Genomic DNA, 22,683 nt, shown 5'->3' on the forward strand with positions numbered 1-22,683 from the left:
AGTTATACACTGCTGACTACCAATTTAGGTCTCCAGTCTAGCCTTCTCTCCTGAACTTCAGACTGAAATAGCCAACAGTCTACCTGTCATTTCCACTCAGACGTCTAATGAATATCTCAAATTTAACCTGTCCAAAATGAACTTTTTCACCAAAACTTCCCTCCTATCTTAGTAGATAACAATTTCATCCTTCTGGTTCCTTAGGCCAAAAACCATCCTAGACTCCTGTGTGTCTCACATCTTGCATCCAATACACCAGGAAACCCTGTTTGACTATACCTTTACCTTTGAACTGCATCCGGAATCCCACCACTTCTCACCTTTTCTAACACTAACATTCTGGTCCAAGTCACCATTACTTTATACCTGCATTACTGCGACAGTCTCCAAAAATCATTGCACATATAGATAATCCTGAATTCTCAGTTCTTTCACTTCCTCTTCTCTAATGAGCTTATCCTTGTCCCCCTACCATGCCCTACCCATTGTTACAAAACCACTCCTAAAACTGTAATTTCAGAGTTAATAAGCATCCAACTTTTGACAACCACTCTTTCCCATCCATTATACCCTCTATTATTCCCACTATAACACTTGCTCCATCAGGACCTATAATCCGTCAATCCTATTCTTTCTCACTTCTCCTCACTCTCCCCTCATATTCTTACTTTTCTTCTTATTGGGCTTAAATTCCACGTTCAGTGATTTCACTGTTCACATGCCTTCAACTTCCTTGCCCTTCTTTCTATTGTATTCACTTGGCAAACTCCCAAACCTGACTGATTAGATCCGTCTCTCCACCTAATCTGGACCTGTACCACATAATTGATGTGGATGAAGAAATATATAACCAAGCTGACTGATCTTACATTCAGTTGATCACTAACCTGGTAGAACATTTAACACGGCCTGGAAATCATACTCTGTTTCCCTAGGTTTTTCACTTTTTTCTTACCTTTTCTTTTCTTCTCGAACTTTCAACTCCTTTTTGCTCTGCTCTTTGGTCTCAGTCTTCTTTTATATTTCAGTAAGAAAAATAGAGGTAATACAAAGAGACCTTCCATGAGCACCCATCATCTATCTTCCTTCCTGCATCTGTGCCCACATATTCAATCTTCTCTCTTTTAATATGGATGAACTCTTTGTATCCCTATCTTAGACCAATCACTTGTGCACTAGATTCTATCCAATCTCCTCCACTCAGTGATCTCATTCTGGTAATTCTCCTCTTTGTCTCCTGTATCAAATTTTCCTGGATCTTTTCCATTTTCATATATTATTATTTCTTCTGTCTTTGAAATAAATACAAAAACTCTCCCTGGACTCCATTTCCCCCTTCCAGTCACTCTTTTATTTCTCTTTTTCCTTTACAGCAAAACTCCCTGAAAAATTACCTATGTTCAGTATTTCCAATCTAACTCCTCTTACTTTCTCTTAAACCCATTCCAATGAGGCTCTCACCTCCACCATTTATCAGAAAAAACTCTTGTTAAGGTCAATAAAACATTTGTCCCAGTTAAATTCCAGTCATTTTTTCATATCTCAGTTAAGCCCCAATGAAACATTTTCTGACTTTTCTGAAAAGGTCAATCCATCTATTATATGCTGTCACCATTACACTGCTTATCATGCTTGTAATTTTATATTTTTATATGATTTTTTGATTAATGATTCTTTCTTCTTCAATAAACTTCAAGCTCCATAAGGGCAGGGATAATCTCTATTTCTCTATCATAATTGTATGGTCAGTGTTTAGCACAATGTCTGGCACAAAGGAGACCACTAACACAATCTGGAAAAATGAATGCTTTTTTATCATCATCCCCATTTTAAACTTGGGAAATGGAGGCCCAGAGAAGTAGAGGTACCAGCTCAAAGGCACACTGTAGATTATTGGTAGAATAGGGACTAGAACTAGTTGGACATACTGACCACCAAGCACCATGCTACATTCTGTGGTTACGAGATAAATGAGATGTGCCTCTCTTCACCCAGCCTACACCTTATAGAGCACCACCATGTTTGGGCTGAACAGGACAAATCATGTAACCCAGTGCAATATCAAGTCCTCCTTGTGTCCCCAAGGGCTTAGCTACCAGGTCAACAGAGCTGCTTCATACTGTCAACTGCTCTGTTCCTGTATTCAAAGTGCCCAGGAAGAAGGCCTTTTCCCCCAAAGCATTTGTTTGACTACGTACGGTGATGGATGTTAACCAGACTCCTTGTGGTGATCATTTTGCAATATATACAAATATCAGGTCATTATGCTGAATACCTGAAAATAATATAATGTCATATGCCAATTATACCTCAATTTTTTTTTTTTTTTTTTTTTGTGGTACGCGGCCGTCTCACTGTTGTGGCCTCTCCCACTGCGGAGCACAGGCTCTGGACGCGCAGGCTCAGCGGTCATGGCTCACGGTCCCAGCCGCTCCGCGGCATGTGGGATCTTCCCGGACCGGGGCACGAACCCATGTCCCCTGCATCGGCAGGCGGACTCTCAACCACTGCGCCACCAGGGAAGCCCCTATACCTCAATTAAAAAAAAAAGGCATTTGCTTGAAATTACATTGCATGCTTTAGAATAAAACTCTTCAGGTGCATATCACTCGTCACTGATCTACAAACTAGGAACTGGGAGGAGTGAATGGGAAGATCAACTTAAAGTTACAACATTAAGATCCATTGTCAGTTGAAGACCAGTAAGAGAGAAAAAGCATTTCAGAAATGAAATCATCAGGCAAACAGGAGTTGAGTTATACAACTTTTAAGGAACCCACTTATTAAAAATATCTATGTATACTGGTTGGAAGGCTGCATATTTCAAGAAAAATAAACCACCAGTCAGAACTGTCAATAAACACAGTCCGATTTACCACTTTGTAAGGGACTGTGACTATTAAGGTGATCATATGATTTATTATCCAAAATGGGGCACTTTGGAAATAAAAAGTGGCACTGTTAAAAATTATGCCAGGACAATGAGCATTTACCAGGACTGACTGTCCCAGGCAAACAAGCAGGATTGGTCACCCTCCTTAGCCAACCATCCACTCACTACACATGAAGAAAACCAGGCACTCATTCAGTCATGCAAATGACTCCACCAGGGAAATGAACCACAGCAGCCAGAATGGACAAGATACCCGTCCAGTGTGGTCTCCGTTTAAATCATTTTTACCCTGTATGGTCAGGCTAATATTTACCATCTCCACTGAATAAAAACAGAGTTAAGAGGACTGGCTTCATCTACTTGTTTTTCTTGCCCCTTCACACCTGATCTGTATTGAATCGTTAGGCGGGCCATTTCTATCCCCATCTGGAGTTTGATCTTAATGCTTAAGAAAGAATATGCCTTTCTGTGATAAGTCAAACAGAAAGTCACTCTTCAAATTAATAGAGGCTTCCCTTTTCCCCAAAGGCACAGTTAGTTGGCTTATATGAAACTTGTATGAATATGTGCCACATCTTCGTTAATCAAGATTGACTCTTAGATCATTCACTGAATCAACATAGCAAAAACAAGATCACTAGCCACAAAATTTTATTGTAGGGATCAATACGTATATCCTTCTGAGAAATAGTTCGAGCTATTCACTTGATGGTTACAAACACATCAGGATCTGTTTTATTGGGATATCTCTGGTTTGTCTGGCAAAGGAAAATCATGAGTCAAGTCCAAAAGGCCTGATTTTTAAAAAAAATCTATAAAAAGAGAGGATTAAGTACTGCCAGCCCTACTGTCAAGAAACACTGTACAATTTAAATCAAGAAGATAGTTCCATACAAATCCAGCAAGGCATGTTGGCAAGTAGAAATGAAACAATCTATTATACAAAATGCAAAAGGAGTCAAAGATGAGTTATAAAAAATAAAATTTTGGTCAGAAAATCATTACTACATAAAGCCAAATAAAGATGTCTATTAGTTGCTTTTTTTAAGGGGAAAAGAAATCAAACCGTTAGCTCTCTATTTATCCAGAAGGAATAATAAGGAAAGTGTCTGGAAAATACTTCTGATATTAAGTGAATTCTTTCTCATCTGCTATCTAGAGCTCACAAACATCTGACTTATTCTTGCCAAACTGTAGAAATGAGGGAATAAAAATCAGTGTTTGGCCACCAGTGGCACACTCACAACACCCGAATGAGGTCCAGAGTAATCCGAGATCGGGGAATGTCAATGTTGAGTACTCGGACTTCCACTCTTTCTCCAGGGCCCAGCCCAAGACTCCTTCTCTTCTTCGTCTTAGAAAGTTTTGCTTCTGTTACATTTCGTATGGGAATCAGCCCTGATCTCCCCACTCCTATATCCACAAAAATTCCAAATAGGGTGGCATTCTCGACTTTGCCTGTAAGAACTGTCCCAACCTGCAGGTCTTCCAAGCAGACTATGCTTCTCTTGAAATCAGGTTTATCAAAATCTACAAGGAAAGGGGAAAAAAGACAGTTTGTGTAAATAATAAAGCACTGTTAGACACAACGTAGATTAGTGAGTAAGTATGGACTATGTGTCGATTGTGTGCCCAGACCAGTATTAAGCATTGAGGGGGGACGTAAAAGGAGCTGAAGATACAGGCCTGCCTTCAGAGAAGAGGCATCCTAGTTGGAGAAACAGCATGTGCCAAGCAGAAACAATTCAAGAAAATTTACTCAGATACTTCCTTCGCCTCAGATTCTATCTTGCTAGCATGTAAACATTAGCACTATACATAAGGACTAAAATTTTAGATCAGAGCGTCTTATTTTCTTCTTTATGAGGAGGTGATGAGAAAGTATATTTGTTCAATGAATATGCAAGGCTAAGTCACAAACACTGAGAAAATAAGACCCTCGGAGATAGAAGATTGGGAGCTTTTCCCCCAGTACCTGAATTCTCAAACTGTTTAAAGGGGGTAGAACATACCTAAATGTTTAGTCAAATGTGGATGAAATTTAAATGGTCTTCTCACTTCTCCCCATAAATTTTGAACTCAAGGATCAATTCCTATCCACCTTGAATATATTTATCCAATCAACATTTATGGATTCTTGATTATCTATTGCTCAGAAACCCAGATCAGCTCCTCATCTCCTTTCTCCTCTTTCAATTCAATTCATACAACATTTATTAACCCCTATTATTACCTCCTGGCCAGGCACTCCGCTGGGTGCTTGAGAGACAAAGATGAAGCATAGATCTCTGTTCTCAAGTTCCTTACAGCCCTCTTCCCTTGCTCACTCCAGGACATTTCTCTGTTCATTAACACTACACACCCAAAGGTAGGCACAAAGCCTGCCAAGGAATCATTATGGCTTTAGTTAAAACAAAACAAAAACAACAACAAATGTTTTACGGTGGAGAAGGTTACAACTCACAATTTAAATGGGGCTTTTGGATTACCTGTGGATTCCGTTTACCCATTTACCCATGCTCCCCTTGGCCCCCTTTCCTAGGATTACTGAATGTTGACTCTAATAACAAAGAACACATTCTACGCTCCAATCTCCTTTTACTAAGACCTCATTTTCCCCTCCGCCCATTCCATTTCCTTTTCCTCCACAGCTGTTGCCTTTATCCTGATTACTTGTTGAAGCTATCCTTTACATTTGTATTAACAACTGGTCACCTCTTGGTTCCCCGCCCACAGCCCAACCATATTGAAATCAACGTTTTTAAAAAATTCATGTTTTGCCTTTAAAACAAAACAAAAACCCTCTTTAAACCTGAAATCTCATTTTTTTTCATAAAAAAGCAATATGTTAACATTGGAATTGATTGTGTAGAATTCCACCTGATGCTGCAGCAGTGAATTCCAAAAACAAAAAACCCACTGAATGTGCCATTACACTGGGCAAGGACTGTGTCAAAGGAACGTGAAACAAAGTTGTTGATCAGGGTCAGAGGTAGGATGGTCTCTGAGGCCCCATAGGCATTGTTTTTATGCTTAGAAACTTTTTTCCCCCTTCTTTCTTACAGAGGTCCAGCTGCTACAGATTCCCCAAGGGTTCCTGATCAGCTGCTTAGTTTAATTTCGTATGGAAAATCAGAGTCAAGAACTACTTAACATGTTTCTGAAGACAGCCTGGGTCACTGAGAAATCAGAAATCCTCCATGTACCAGGCAAACTTTAACACTTTGATTGCCAAGGCTACATATTCAGTCCTTTGTCACCTGGATGCCTCTGATGAAGCCAATTATGGAAACTAGCAACCACAGTGTTAACAAAATAGAATTGATTATGTCACTGGGAAAACAGAAGACAGGATGAGTATGAAGAAAGAATGAGGCAAGAAAGGAAATAATTTTGAGAAAATGGAGAAAAGAAAAGAGATGTAGCATAAATACTGTAATACAGAAACATCCAAAATACTATCTGCCTCTTCAAAAGTAAGACTGTCTGCCTTCCTTCCTGGGGATGTTTTTAGTATTAAAACGAAAGTTCTCAGGCATCTAGGAAACTGTGACTTACTCTAGGGCAAAAGTTTGTTTCAAAGAGATTTATTTGAAATTTCACTTGTCACAATGATAAACACTGCAGCAACTGGTAAGCTCAGTTGAGAGCCCAGGTGCATCTGTTTCTGCTCAACCAGGTAAGGACCAACTTAGCCGTTGGTTGTTTAGCTGAACTATATAATTTGAGTATTGATCTTTGCTCTGCGTCTACAGTGTAACTGGGATAATGGAGCAATCAACACCAAGACCGAAAAATAAGATGGACAAGAAAAGCCAGTACAGAGCATATTTGCCAACCCTCTAATGTAGTGGTTCTAGGCATAGCACCCTCAAATCCCACCGTGCTTGAAAACTACTGCTCACTTAGTATTCCTGCTAGATAACACCTAGGTGGAGTTCACACATAAGAATACCTGCAAAGGGAGATCGATTTGTCTACTGGAATATTCACTTTGGATGGACCACACAGAGGCTTCTACTCCTGCATTTCTGGCACAGGTCTTACTGTATGTTTCATTTTATTTTTCTCCAACCTTAAAATTAATTTCAAACTTACACAACAGTTGAGGGAACAGTGCATTGAGCTTGCTGGGTTAGCACAAATTCCCTTAAACCTTTTCAAAGAAACCACCTCAACACAGCCCAACCCAGAATGCAAAGAGCCAAGCCCTAACATGGTATCATAAAACTGGTGTGAGACAAGCACAGACTCATTTAAATCTAAGGGCTTCCTATTCAAATTTCCTTGGGAAGTAGGTCATTTGAAACCTTAATTCCTTCTCACCGGGTCATTGCTCTCAACAACTATGGCTGTTATACTTCCCTCACCATCTACCTGTGCTGAAAGCTGAGAGACTTTTAGTTAGAAGAAGAATAAACAGAGAGATAGTATCTTATTTGTTAAATGTGTTCATTGACATAGAATCCAGGAACTTGGAAGGCTGTAATTTAGGGAGAAGATTCACTTTAGTTTGTGAATCGAATGTTTTACCTTGGACTTCTCTTATGAGGTAAAAACAGTTTACAAAAGGATCATGAAGAATACATGCCTCCATGCACATGCCAGCACCTGCATGATGCACTTAGTCTAGTGTGATGGGAAATAAGCCTGGGACAAGGGTTCTGGAGACCTGGCTTTCAGCTTCGGCTTTGGATACTAACTAGCTGCAATGACTTTGAAGGAAGGTCACTACGCTTCAGTTTTCTCATGGATAGAATGGGAGAATGGAGAATCCAACGGTTTAGGATTATTGTGAGCTATGCAAGTGAAAGGTGCTGTTATTCAAGTTCAATTGTTTACCTGTTCGAAAGTCAAAGCTCTCAGGCTGGCTGAGACCATCTATGATGACCTGTAAGGTGTGTACTGTTGTTTGCAATCTTTCTGCAGTTTTCTCTATTCCTTCTTTTTCAAGGAATGAATTTATTTTTTGTTGCATTTCAGGCTTGCCAATCTCACACAGTGTCCCTCCAACAAATGACAAAAACCTGCAGAGGAAAAAAAAACCCCAACACTTATTAATAATATTACTTATTTTCCAATCTCCTTATACAGGTCACTCCTTATTCATCTCAGACCCATATATCAATCAATCAATTGGTCTTTATTGAAAATCTACTATGTGTCCCATGCCATAATAGATGATGTGTCTTGGGGGAATAAAAGGGAGGGGATAACTTTAGGTTTTTGTGCTATTTTTCAAGCACCTGCTCAGAATCAGCACCAGAAACGTCTTACAGTGCAATGTTCATTAGAGTTTAGTGTCATATATATTTTCTAAATAAGGATACCTATATTTGCTTCATGTTTCCCAAAATTTCAGTTAGGAAAACTTATTTGAATTTGAATTATCTATGAGGCAAACAATAAACTGATGCTATCAAAATCTGGCAAAACATCCAACAAGCATTGCCAGCTTTTGACAAATAACTCACTCTATTCATATGCCAGATCATCGCTCTTGACTTCTGTGTACCCATGATGACAGTGTTACCTGTGCAAGCATACGCTCAACCTAATAATTCTCAAATTCCATCAACAGTCAAGCCTCACATGGACTAAATAATATCAAGTACATTAAGCATTCAGAGTCAACAGAAAAGATATGCGGGGATTATCAAAAAGAAAAAGTAACTTTCTTCCAAAATGGAAGCATTGCAAGCAAGACCTCAATTGTATAATCTTAAGATGAACGTTACTTTATATTCTTTACATATTATATAGCTGCAATATTTATAAAATAAAAACATTTGTCTTTCTCCATTTCCCTTTGCTATGTTTACCATTTCCCTTGCTTGTACAGCTGCCTCTCAATTACTTAGTTTTGGAGTTCAGTAATAAGTTAATTAAGAAAAAAACAATTATAGGGTTAAGCTGAATTTCCCTTCAATCTCATCTGAATATTAGGCTGTAGCTTACTTTCTTGATATTCCTTGGCTGGGTATTTTTCTACAGCAAGTTCCATTCCCTATGATTAATGGCTCTTAAAAAATGTCAACACAGTAATCAGACAGATAGTGATACTAATGCCCTCAAATCCTTTCCTCTAATGATGTCTCTGGAATACAAACAGGGGAAAAGGAAACAGAGGCTTGTCTATGATCAGAATTGGGAGGTATCCCATTTGTCAGGTTGCTGCATGATCACAAAAGGAATGCTTGTGATTTTCAGTCTTTTCTTACATTGTTGTGTTCAACTAGAAAAGACCTCTTCAGTGATAATCCGGTAGTGATAATCTGTTATCTGGTGGAGAAAGCTCTCTCAACTCTCATTTAGCCAGGGGCATCTCTTTGGGTTCGAACAAAGAGGTTCCTCCTACCTTTCCAAAGCTGTATTTTTAGTCAGAAACAGATTCACCAAAATCCATCTTATTTTCTTGAATATATTTTGGTTAAGGGTTTAATTAATGAAAGACCAAAGAGTTGTCGCTTGGGCTCCCTTTTTTTAAATGAGCTTCCATCCCAACTGATGGCCAGTGAGATACACACTTTATCTCTGGGCATCCATGGCTTCCCTGGCCCACGGAGAGGCAGCGGTATCTGTTAGTGCTGATGGATGAGCAGTAGCACATAAGGGCCCTAGTGACAGGGAACAGCTGCTAAAGCTCTGACTGATGGGGCAGATGACACATGACAACCTCTGCCCACAGCCAACTTCCTTGCACAACTTTCTAAATAAAACAGGCCCTGCTGAGCAGACTTCCCTGCTATTTACCCTCTTGGCCTGACTGGTCTGCAACTGGCTATTTAGCAGAACATCTTTCAAATCCCCAAGATTCTGGCTTACAATCAACTGATAAAATGCCAAAATAGTATATTCATGAGTTGAAAATCTATAATAACCTTGAATAGCATTTTATAACTAATAAAAGTAACTAAAAGGCAGAAACTTCCCAAGGTAATGTACAAGTCTTGGTCTCAATAACAAAAACACTGGCTCAGGAGGCTACTTGGAGTCTTAAGGTTGTGTGTGTGTGTGTGTGTTTGTGTGTGTGTGTGTGTGTGTGTAACTAACTGCTCCTAAAGTAACTTCCATATAAAGAATTCTGTTTATAGTGGTTACAGATGTACAAAGAATATTGGTTTGTTTAACCTGGGTGCATATTTCATATATTATTTTCATCCTCACACACACAAGCCTGAGGGCAATGGTAACTGAAATCAATAAAAAAGCACCAAACTGTGCTCCTAGCTAATGCTTCAGTATTGATCAACCCCATTTTTAAATGACTATGAAACAAAGTCAGATGCTTTTTTATTTTGAAAACTTTCTTAAAGTTACAACAGGGTTGCAGAAAAAGGAAAACAGGAAACAAAAGGGGAGAGGGACTATAAAATGAACTGGGAATAGCTTGAGTTTGACCTCTCCATTATTGGATTTCAAATATATTCAACTGTAAATGATAGGAAACAATGTTTCTTGCTCAGTAGCCACTCAATAAACATGTGTTCTTTAAATAACGTAAGAATAATTTATTCTACATTATTCTCAATTTTTACTCTAGAATCGAGTGTAATAAGTAATGTCCAATACACAGTTTCATTTTATAATTGAGTATAATAAGAAATACACAATACAAAGTACTTTCTGGCTCAAAAGTACCATATAAAAACACACTGTACTTTATGTGAACGTAAGAATGTATGTGAACATGTTCTGAAAAATATTTTCTGAAAAAACAGTGCTTGATAGATGTTCTCATTTAATCCTGACAATAATCCTGAAAGGTAGGTATCACATCATACAGAAAGGGAAAATTGAGGTTTAGGGAGGTTAAATAACTTGCCCAAGGCTAAACAGCTCTTTTCACCAACTGGAGTTTCATGCTATACATATCAGTGTGTGTCTGTTTATAACCGCAGTTACATCAAAATTAAAGTGCTATATTTGGTTAAGATATAAAACAATACTTTGGGTAACATTTCACCAACACAATTTAATGGCAGATTAGTTTTAAACATTAGACAGTTAACACTGATAAATCCCACAGAGAAATTATTATATGTATGCATTTAAGTAGACAATTCTCTCAAAAGTCCATGCGTTATTAAAATCATAGTCTCATTTTCTCCACTGTCTCTGGAAGGCTTTCAGTTTGCTAAGGACTGCTGTCTGACCTGCTGTTTTTATTTAATATGTAATTTCATCCATCTTACTTAAAGTAAGAAAGTAGCATAAATGCAACAAATAAGCACATCATGTTCTTTCAGCACACATCTGCACAAAGTTAAAATACAGACCTTGCAGCAGAAAGACTGCTTGTTTTTCAAACAGAATGCTATATAACCTAAAATCGCTGATATTTTTAACAGAAACTTGTTACAAATGCTAGTTTTCCCCCTCAAAAAATAAGAAAAGTCTTTGTAATATTTTTCCTGAAGAATAAGAAATTCTCAAGATTCATTAAGACTTCAGATATAGCCATTCAGTTTTATGTAATCATTTCCAGCATGGAGAAAAAAATTTAGGAGCCCAGGACTCATTACACTAAAGCAACATGATACCCCACAGAGCACAGAAGAACCGTGGTGATCCAACTCCATCACTTTAAAAACAACTTAATATTAACATGTGCTTTGTGGGCTAAACACACCGGATTTAAGACTCTGCAAAGAACCATGTTGCAAGGGCAAAGTACTTCTAGTTGTCTATCCACTCAGGACACTTTTAAAAGAGACTTTTACACTTTATTTTTATCCATTAGTTTTTACTGTCTTAAAGTAATCACATCAATAAACCAATAAATGCAAGAGCACAGTCATTTTAGAAAAAGTAGTTACAGATAAAGCAGGTCATTATTTGCAATACAGGCAGACGGCAGTCAATGATTTAACAGAGAGCTTACACTCTAAGAGCTAACCTGGCCTTCTTAACAGATTATAGAGGAAGAGGTGGGACACAAAAGTTCGGCAATAATTTGTTATACCGAAAACCACAGATTCTATATATATTTAAAATTTTACTGCTTTTAATAATAAAGACTAAATATAAATTCCAACGTGCCTAAGGAGGGAAACCTGCTACCCCTTTACACTATCTACCAGGAGCTGAAATTCACCCAGGTGAGCGTGTAGCAGCACACTTTAGTTTCACTTAAAGGAGTGTGGCTTTACCACATCTGCTGTTTCAGCAGTCAAATCAAAGGGGTGGCAGTGTGAACTGCACTTTCATCAACATCAAAGAATCTTTTCCAATTTCTAACCTCTTTGTTAAACCGAGAAACTGAACTGGGCCAGAATCCTTAAAAATCTCTGCTGGTGCAAAATCCACAAGTAATAGTAAATTCAAGTAGAGTGCATTTACAGAGAGGCCCACAGAACAACCAACTGACTGTGCTTAATTAGAAGCTAGTAGATACCTAGTGAAGGTGATACTGAAATGGCTTTTGCTAGTGTATCATCAGCCATGGAAAGTTATAGCAAGTGATTTTTCGTAAGAACTTAATAGCTTTTGATAACTTATATACTGCACATAAACTTTTTAAAAATGTAACCCTTTCAGAAAGGGTTAACAAGGTTGTTCTGAAAGCCTTTATAGACTTTGATCTGAAAGTATAGTTTTAAATGGTATGCAGCTATCTGGGTGGCAGGGGGGCACTTTCAGTGTCATTGCTTGGAAACATTCAGAGTGTCTTTGGAGCACCTTCTGCATCTAAACACACTCTTGGATCTATGAGCAGCAGAAAAAAACAAGAAGAACCAAAAAGGAGAAGCTGCCATAGATTAAGGAATGCAGTTTGTCTTCCAAAAGACTTGGTTTATAAGCATCAGACTTTACCTGCTTCTAACTTTGAAGAACTTAGTAAATGTTTCCTCCTTTTTCAAAAGTCTGTTATATTGATACGTGCACAGAAACTGGATACTCAATGCACATTGCATTAATTGTATGTAGGAGAACAAACATATTCTTAGAAAGCTGTTTTATTTTATTTTAGCAATTTAGTACAGGGAATTGACTTCGTAAAAAAAAAAAAGCCAGTTAAAATGTGATATCCTCTAAAAGTGTGAGATTTAGGATGATCTTCTCTTTAGAAATAGTTGAAGAAGACATTGCTTATACAGTTACATCAAAAAAATATCTAAGATCAGTGAAATAATAACCAATGCCACAAAGAATAAGCAGCATTGATTTGTACGTAGCTTTTCCTATTTCAGAACCACTTACTAGGTATGACATATTATGATATAATTAAAGATATAATTTAAAAAACCAAATGTGTGTGTGTGTGTGTGTGTATATTGTGATTACTGCTCTAAAGATTTCTAAAATCTTATCTTAGAAATAAATTTACAAGTGACAAAGGAAAATCAGTTTTATTACACTTGTTAAAACAATAATCCCCATTAAAAAAACACAGAAAACCCCCAAACAACCCAATTACTCAGTGTGATCATACTCTTTCCATTGAGTCTGGGTTGTTTTAAACATGCTCATACTTATACACACAGACACACACAACACCCTCAAATGATAAAGATTTGCTAAAACCAAGGCTCTTCAAAGGAATGTGACAAAATGCTAAAGTGAATTAAAAATAATTTAGAAAAGTGTTCAGCTAAGTATTCATTTACTGTGGAAGAAGACTCTATGAAAGATGGTAACAGAGCTTTTGCCTTGAATGAACTTATTCTAATTTAAGTACTGAGAGTCTATTGGAATAATCTTCCACTTATATCTGCTCTTTCAGAGGTAGGATTTTATATGCAGACAAATAGACATTTTGAAAGTGCTCAATAAAGATTTAAAGTTCATTTAATTCTCTCAACAATTTATTGTGGATATAAATTTGCAGATAAGGAAATCTAAACTCTGATAGATTAAGTGACCTGCCCAAAGTCACATAGCTGAGACCACAAGGTTGTAGCTAAGGTAAAAGTCATATATCACATCTTCATTAGCATTGCTTACCTCTTAACTCTGGCAGATTTTCAATGTAGACAGAAGATTTAGATCCCAGATAAAATCTGGCACCCAGGACCACTGCCTGGGAGCAATTTATTATTATTTTTTAAACCAAATTCAAAAGGAAAAAGTTTGGCTCTTTTTGAGTTACCGAATAAGAGTTATACAAAATTAAGTTAGTGGTTTCAAAGGCTGCGGACTCTCTACAGCTCAAAAACACTGTGTTCAGAATTCATGTAATTTAATTTACTGTCTGTAAAGCCATAACGTGGATTAGTGCCTGTGAATATTTGAAAGAGGAGGGCAAATAAAAAAGTAGGATTCAAAAACATACAGGCTAGTGATAGCAGAGCTAAAATTAAACAGCTCTGGCACTACTAGGTGATAAAGCCCATGTACTGTAATAAAGAACTTTCTTCCTTGGGAAATAGCCTTTTTACTATGAATTCCATCCTGTCAAGGAATCCTCCTTTTAAGAAATTTGAAAATGCATTTCCATAAATCTCCCCAGTTGTCCTCTGAATGCGCAGAGCCATTTTTATTCCATTTAAAGAGTGGGCAATTGAGGTCAAAGGGATTTGCTTATGGTCACACAGAGAGTCAGAAGACAGGCTAAGATTAAAATCCATAGCTAGAGTGGGGACAGGAAGGGGAAAAGGGAGATAATGGGAGACTAAATCAATACCCTACTGAGTTTCAGGCTCCAGACTGAGTGATCTAAACCTGAAGAAGAGAAGAGAAGGAGAAGGGCAAATACTTTGGAGCCTGGAAGAGACTGAAGCAAGCACAACTTTATGGCTGGTCGGCAACTCCCTCTCACTTCTGTTCCACTGGGTACTACAAGGCTACTCCAGATACTCAGGTGAGAAACCAGTGTTTTCTTCAATTCCAGGACCCAGTGTTAACATTAATGAACAATGTTAAATTATATTATAATTTAATTATATCTGGCTCACATGGTAAAACATTTTTTTCCCTCGGAAACTAAAAGCTGTAAATCAACCCCCCCTTTTCTTTTATGAGTCAGCTTGACAGCCCCTTCTCAATCACGACAAAAATAACAGCAATGACTATAGCAATAACAATAGTTTACTCCGTTCCAGGTGCTAAGAATTCTATGTATATTAATTCATGCAATCCCATGAGATAGGTACTATTATTATCCTCATTTAACAGATAAGGAAATGAGGTAGAGGGAGGCTGAATAACTTTCCCAAATCAAATAGGCATGATCTGAACCCTCAGCAGTCTGGCACTGTACTGCCTCTACAGTGAGCTGTGGGAAGTTAGGCACCATCTCAGATTCTTAAACCTCCTATTTACCTCTACTAGCCTTGCCCAAAACTTCATGCAGCGTGTGTTAGAACAGTGTGTAAGACATCAGATATGACAATCAGTTCCTAAGTATCCCACATCCTGGTCATCTGATTCTCATATGGGTAGAATCTCTTTCATCATTTTTTTCTTTTGTGAAAGCACTTTCAAAAATATGATGAATGTTACTTCCTGGGAATTATAGTAAGCTGTTTGGGTTTTTAACTATAGTATTAACAAGAAAAAAACAAACACCAAAAATCACTTTTAGTAATCTGTCCTTTTATCATCTTTAGGTTTGGTCTCTCTTTTATGATGCTATGTCTCTTTATGAAAAGGCAATCTAATATTGTCTAATCATAGTTCCATAGAAGAAGTTAATGTGCAGTAACTAACTGATACACATCCTAAGACATCACTTATCAAAAGCCAGAAAAGATTCTGCCTTAATTTTCATGTCCGAATGCTGCCAGCTCTTGTGAGGCAAGTCCAGAAAAATTTAAGATCTTTCAAATTTGCAAGTAACTTTTTAGGTCTGTTTATCAAATCTTCATTTATTTTACAGCATTTGTAGCTGGGTTTCTTTTCAGGAAAGTTTCCCACAGAGAAACATGTTTTTATCATTGTAGAAGTTAGTTGGCACGTGAATGCAGAATAAAGCTGCAGTGAATTTTAGATGTGGGAGGTGTGCTAGACATACTTAGACTGACTTACCCCTCCGAAAAATTACAAAGCGCAAGTCATGGGCCTTCTGAATTGCTCACAGTCAAAACTATGAATACCAATGCTCTACTTCTGCCATTTTGTTTTTTTTTTTAAAACAAAAACAACCTCAACTCCCTGTATTACAGCTGCTTATTAGCTAGAAGGCTTCTCTTCTTGCTGGGCAGAAAAATAAACTTGGGAAGAATGTGATAAAACCTCTGAAAGCAATGCTAAAACAAAAGAGTTCAGAGGTGCTCAATCCTTGAACAGGAATGGGAAAGAAACAGAGATTGAGATCTGCTCAGTCATTAAAGGTCTTCAGTATGGGCCACCAGTCACTGTCTGGTTTGACTATGTTAGCTCCATGGCAGAGAGCAAGGCAGGACCTCCGAAGGGACTCTCCACCCCCTTGGCCCCCAACTGCTTTTAGCCCAGAAGTACCAGTTGGGATCCATGTATTCATTTATCTAAACACAGAATCCTTGTTGGGTTAATTCTACTTTTGTGGGTTTTCTCCCCACCAGCTTGCTTCATTGAGATGTAACTGACACATAACATTGTATAAGTTTAAGGTGTACAACCTGTTGATCTGATACACTTAACAACTGCAAAATGATTACCACCACAGCATTAGCTTAATACCCCCATCGGGTCACATAATTACCATTTCTTTTTTGGGGGGTGAAACATTTAAGATCTACTCTCTTAGCAACTTTCAAGTATATAATAGAATATTATTAACTATAATCACCATGCTGTACATTAGATCTCTAGAACTTATCCATCTTATAATTGGAAGTTTGTACTGTTTGAGCAACTTCTGGTCTTAAAAACCAGACACAAGTTTTTTCCGTAAATTAAGACTAAACAGTGCTTGGCTTTTGTACAGAAGAGCTCCTGTCCCCAGGAAAATATTTTGTGAGGTTATATGATTACTCCTGTTCCAGACCTGAATTTTAAGTTAATGGTTATTTACTCTCTGAAAACATACTTTTCCACATTGATCTAAGGGTCAGAAATAGGTATATCCTCAGTAATAAAGGAAATATCACATTACTATTAGAATAGTGCAGATACTGATATAAATCATCCCTCGAAAGACAACTTACCTAGTCCATCATTTTGGTGCTGCATGTCATATTCCTGCTACACAGGCTGTTAACCACTTCTAGAAACTAACCTTTAAAAAATTTTCCCTGATGGCCAAAATAGAAATAACAATTAAATACTAGCTAAAGCTTTATCAAAATGAGTGCCGAGTAAAAATTTAACATTAAATTTCCTGGCATTTCTCAAGTTAAATCAAGAACATAACAACTTTCAAGCTTAACTATCTGGAGTGAATCAAATTCTTAATGCAGCAGATTCTTTGGGAGAGTGCCAGGTCTCACTGTGACACGTACCAATCAGCATAATCTGCAGCACAAAGCACTACCTCCTGGTACCTCCTTCAAGCAAAAGGGGAAATCGGACACTTGCCTTTGGCTCTCTTGATCTACCAGAATGGCAGGACAAAACCAGAGGAGGCGTGGGGGGTGGCAACCGCCCCCCCACCCCCACCCCCGGGCACAGGCTGCTGGCGATTTCACTCAGGGCCCGCAGAGCCAGCGTGATAAAATCACTCACACATGGAGACACTGTGGCAATTTCTGGAGGACGGTAGAAAATGGGAAATAATCCTCTGTCATGGTCTGTCTCTGTTTTCTAGTCTGTAAAATCTAGGAAAGCCCAGGCTCTGGACACAATACTCTGTGGAGGCTTGGGATTTAACTTGGGGAGGTCCTAAAATCCCTTCAATCCACAAAATATTCTCAAAGAAGCACTTACTCAACACAATGGCAGAAAGGATGATCGAGAGGTTCTATCAACAGTTTTGCTTACACAACTGCATTGACCTCAGCCAGTTTAGACTACATAAAAAATTTTTAAAAATTGGAATAAAGCTAGACACTTCATTTTGCTCTATTAAAACTGTCAATTCCTGGGCTTCCCTGGTGGCGCAGTGGTTAAGAATCCACCTGCCAATGCAGGGGACACGGGTCCGGAAAGATCCCACATGCCGCAGAGCAACAAAGCCCGTGTGCCACAACTACTGAGTCTGGGCTCTAGAGCCCGCGAGCCACAACTAATGAGCCCGCGTGCCACAACTACTGAAGCCTGTGCGCCTAGAGCCCATGCTCTGCAACAAGAGAAGCCACCGCAATGAGAAGCCCGCACACCACAACGAAGAGTAGCCCCACTCGCCGCAACTAGAGAAAGCCCACGCACAGCAACAAAGACTCGACGCAGCCAAAAATAAATAAAATTTAAAAAATAAATAAATTTATAATAAAAACAAAATTGTCAATTACTAAGTAGTTCTGTTTCCTCAGTCTTCTCCTATGTAGTCATCTTTCATTCTTTATTTCTATCATTTATTCTTTCATTAAACAAATAATGTCATATCAGTCTGTGTCCTAAAGCCATGAGACTAGAAGACACCACTGGGGAGTGGTGATCAAAGTTTAGTTCTTTAACTTCTCTCTTCCCCCATTGCCCTCCTTTACAATGAGTTTCTACTTCATCCTCCAGTGTCTCTGGCATTCACATAATTTTTGTCATTCACATCCACAATTACTGTCTTTCATACCCTTCATTCAATCTGTCAGCAAATCATATTGACTCTTCTTTAAAAATATACCTAGAATCCGATAACTTCTTACCAACTCTTTTATCATTTTAGTCTCAGTCATCAACATCTTTCACCTGGATTATTGCACTTAGTCTAACTTGTCTCCCTGTTTCTACCACCACTCCTTATAGTCCCCCTAATACAGCAAACAACAGGATCCTTTTAACATGTAAGTCAGAGCATGTCACTCTTCAGCATAAAACCTTGCTGTGGCTCCTGATTCTGGCTCAGAATTAAGGCCAAGTCCCTATAATAGCCTCCCAATGCCCTTTTCACCTGATCTCCTATTTTTCTCTCCCTTGCTCACTCTGCATTAGCCTCACTGGCTTCCTTGCTATTCCTTGATCATGCCAGGCCTGCTCCCACATTAGGGCCTTTACACTGTCTGGTCCCTCTTCCTGGAACACTCTTCCCCCAGATATCTGCACAGCTAACTCCTTTACTTCCATCAAGACTTTGCTCAAATGTCACCTTGTCAATTAGGTCTACCCTGACCACCCTACTTAAATTGGCAAGCCCTTATCCATAACCCTGGTAACCCTGATCCCCATTACTCTGCTTTCTTTTTCCCACTGATCTTATCACCTTTATCAACTATACAATTTATTTATTATGCTGGTTGTACACTATCTGTCTCCTTGAGAGCTGGGATCTTTGAATGTACTCCAAGATTGCAGAACAGTACCTGGAATACAGCAGGTACTCACTCAGAAGGTATGTGTTTAATGAATGAATGAATGAACAATCTGTTAACTCCAGCCTTGATTAATGGAAAGACAGTAGTGCCATTAACTATTCATCATGGGATAAGAGAGGAAGACCAAGCCTTTTTGTTTGTCTGTCTTGTTTTTTTTTTTTTTTTTTTTTTTTGCGGTACGCGGGCCTCTCACTGTCGTGGCCTCTCCCGTTGCGGAGCACAGGCTCCGGACGCCCAGGCTCAGAGGCCATGGCTCACGGGCCCAGCAGCTCCACGGCATGTGGGATCTTCCCAGACCGGGGGACGAATCCGTGTCCCCTGCATTGGCAGGCAGACTCTCAACCACTGTGCCACCAGGGAAGCCCTGTCTTATTTTTATATGGGGCCGTTGAGGAGGATTAGTGGGAGGAAAAGAGGGAGTTATAAAGGGAGGGAGAAAGGAGGATACAAGTTTTAGTTTTAGATATATTGAGTTGGAGCTGCTAAGATATTCATGAGAAAATCTCTCACAGGTAAATGGAAAAGGAGAGCTAGAGCTTAAGAGAAAGGCCTGGACTAGAGATACTGAAATATAGGATTGGAATTAGCAGTGGAGGGGTGAGAGATAAAGATAGTCATGTGAGTGGATGCAGTCATTCAGGGGAAAATATAGAATAAAAGAAGAAGGTGACTAAGGTAAAAACTTGAAGAATATCTACATTTAGAGGGCCAGAGAAAGAAGTCAGAGAAGACAGAATGTGAAAACAGTCATGGAAGAAGATCAGTAAGTTGCTGGTGTCAAATGTTGCAGAATGGGTGAGTGGTTTAAGGACAGAAAGAGGCCACTGATTTTGACAATCAGGAGGTCATTAGTTGAGAGAGTAATTCCAGAAGAGTGGTAAGGACAGAAGCCAATCTATAAAGGCTGGGAGAAAGCAAACAGTAAAAATTAGAGGCAGATAATTCTGAGAAGTCTGGCAATGAGAAAACGGAGCACTGAGAGAGAAGTTCTAGGAGGAAGTAAGATAAAAAGTGGTTGCTGCTTTTAGCTTTTAGGAAGTGAAGAGTGGGAGACCAGAGCAACAATATGTCTGTGGGGCAAAACAAAAGGGATAAATTATGGAGACATTAAAGATACAAGAGACAGTCATAACATTTTACAAAGTTAAAAGAACTTATTCACTTGGCTGTCACTCTAACACTACCCCACACCAACTTTTAGAGGTGAGGCAACTATGACTCAGAGAGACCAAGAGAATGCCAAGGTCAAGTGTCCTTAGCGACAACCAGTGAGACGTGAGAATCGGAAGAGAAGCAGAATCAAGTGATGGAAGGGTAGCTTGGGGAAGTGTGGGACAGAATGAGTAAAGATATGGAGACAATTATAAGGAAGGTAGCTCTCAAGTTTTTCAGTGATGTGGAATGTAAAGTAATCAACTAAATGTGAGAAGATCCTGAAACAAGTAAGAGATTGAGAACAGAAAGGGTTCAAAGGACTATTGAAATAAAAACTACCTGTAGCAAGAGTAGGTTTCTTAATCCCATGTTCCCCTTATATCTTCTATAATATGGAGTTTCTTACTGTTTTTAAATGGACATTTACTAAAAACCTCAAATTATCCCTTACTCTCTTACTTAAAAACACCTTCTGGCAGAGGTGAGTGCAATTCTAGGATGAGTATGCTACTCCTGCTCTTCACCCTCCTTGTCTTTTAAAATGAGAAGATACCAAATGTGGTCACTATCAACCTGCTTATTTTGAAATGTACATGTCTCATTCTAAAAAGCATAATGAAAGGAATTCTTTTCAGTGCAATACTCAGGAAACATCATACCTGCAGCAGAACAGCATAAAATTCTACATACTCTATGTGAAGAATCCATTTCTTACAGATCCCTTAATAAAATAAATAGGCAAAGTTTCCTTTATTGGAGGAGGTAATGTTTTCTCCAGAAGAAAGAGTCTAATTTCAGCCATGTGATGAAGAGAATAACAGTCAAAGCTAGCACATTACAGATATTCTGGGTTTTTTTTTTCCTTTAGAAGCACACAAAACACAAGCCTTGTTACGTTTCTGTGCTGAACATAGACTGTCTTTAAGGGTATGATTCCCTTAAATCTGAAAGACCATTACTATTACATTTAAATCTGGCTCCAAACTAGCTTTTTAATTGTGAGCTCAGGCTTTGGAGTGTCATAGATCTGGTTCAGATCTTGGTTCCACCAGCTGACTTATCTTAGGCAATCTACTTCACCCATTGGAGACTCTGTATACCTAAAGAAGTGGGAATATTAACAGTACTAACCTCGTTAAGATTGCTGTGGGGTTTAAACAAAATGATGCTTCTAAAGTGCCTGGTAATGAGGAAATACTCAATGAATGTTTGTTTTTATTGGACTATTAACTAATCCTCAAATCTGACCTGAGCTATATTTTTTGGTCTCCAACCCTTTAAACATCTTTTTTCCTCTTTCTACTGGCTGAAAGACCTAGCCCAAATGTCACCTCCTGCAAGAAACCTTATAAGAAACTCCTATCTGGAAATGAGATCTTTCTCCTGTGAACAACTTTGTGCTTTGCAAAGGACCCTTACTAATTATTGACCTTTACTATGGTTATTTGTGAATAAGTTTCATCCTCCCTATTTTGGTAGGCTCCTTAGGACCATAAATCCCCTCTATTCATTTTTACATTCTTCAGGCCCCCCATCACAGTGCTTTGTACATTTGAAGTGATGAATGAAATCATCAGCAATAAAATTCACAGAATAAAAAAATGAAACCATAAAGAACATGAAAAAAAATATGGGGAACACTGACTTGATCTTAGAAATCAGATATCTTAAGAGAAGATCAATTTGCATAAAAGCATGAAAAAGAATAAGAATAGTAGGTTTACTTCATAAAAATTAAACATTCATATTTCAAAAACATAATAGCATTATAAGCAGATATAAAATTAAATAAACTAGAAACAATTCAGCCCATACAACACTTTAATATTTAATAGAGAATCCCTACATGTAAATAAAACTTTTAAGTAATATAAATAATAAAAGTAGTCCAAAAAAAAAAGTAGACTTTTTAAAACCACTAAACAACTAACTTAGGTTACAAAATACCATGATCTCAGTTTTCTAAAATATGAATGTGAGAGAGAATATCATAAATACAAAAGTAAAAAGACTTAATGGCTTCACATTTTGTTGTATTTCTGGGAGTGACATCATGGTAGGGTAGCATTAAAGTTATTTATGTTCCTACTGCTTTTCTAATATAACTAAAAATGAAATTTACTGCAATGGAACTTACTTTTACAGAACTGAAGTCAAACCAGTGATGAACTAATCACACCCATAGTGGGCTTTTCTTCCCTGGGAAGACACTTTTTTAACGCTATATGAAAGTTTGAACTACCTATATGTTGAGTGATGTCTTTACTAAGTAAACTTGAAAGCCAGAAGAGACCATCGCAGTTCCAA

General features: G+C 38.2%; 1 protein-coding gene across 2 annotated transcripts in view; it reads right to left on the minus strand.

The window, feature by feature from the left end:
• Positions 1 to 3,474: 3,474 nt before the first annotated feature.
• Positions 3,475 to 22,683, minus strand: part of SRBD1 (S1 RNA binding domain 1) — a 222,224-nt gene continuing 203,015 nt past the window's right edge. For both annotated transcript variants that reach the window (XM_082851880.1, XM_082851879.1), the window contains exons 20-21: positions 7,736 to 7,920; positions 3,475 to 4,423 (exon numbers count right to left, since the gene is read on the minus strand). In XM_082851880.1, the coding sequence (XP_082708006.1) occupies positions 4,134 to 4,423; positions 7,736 to 7,920 (475 nt within the window). In that variant the 3' untranslated portion in view covers positions 3,475 to 4,133. The remainder of the gene's footprint in view (positions 4,424 to 7,735; positions 7,921 to 22,683) is intronic.

Source organism: Leucopleurus acutus (genome assembly GCF_964270905.1).
Source record: "Leucopleurus acutus genome assembly, chromosome: 12".
NCBI classification, from domain to species: domain Eukaryota; kingdom Metazoa; phylum Chordata; class Mammalia; order Artiodactyla; family Delphinidae; genus Leucopleurus; species Leucopleurus acutus.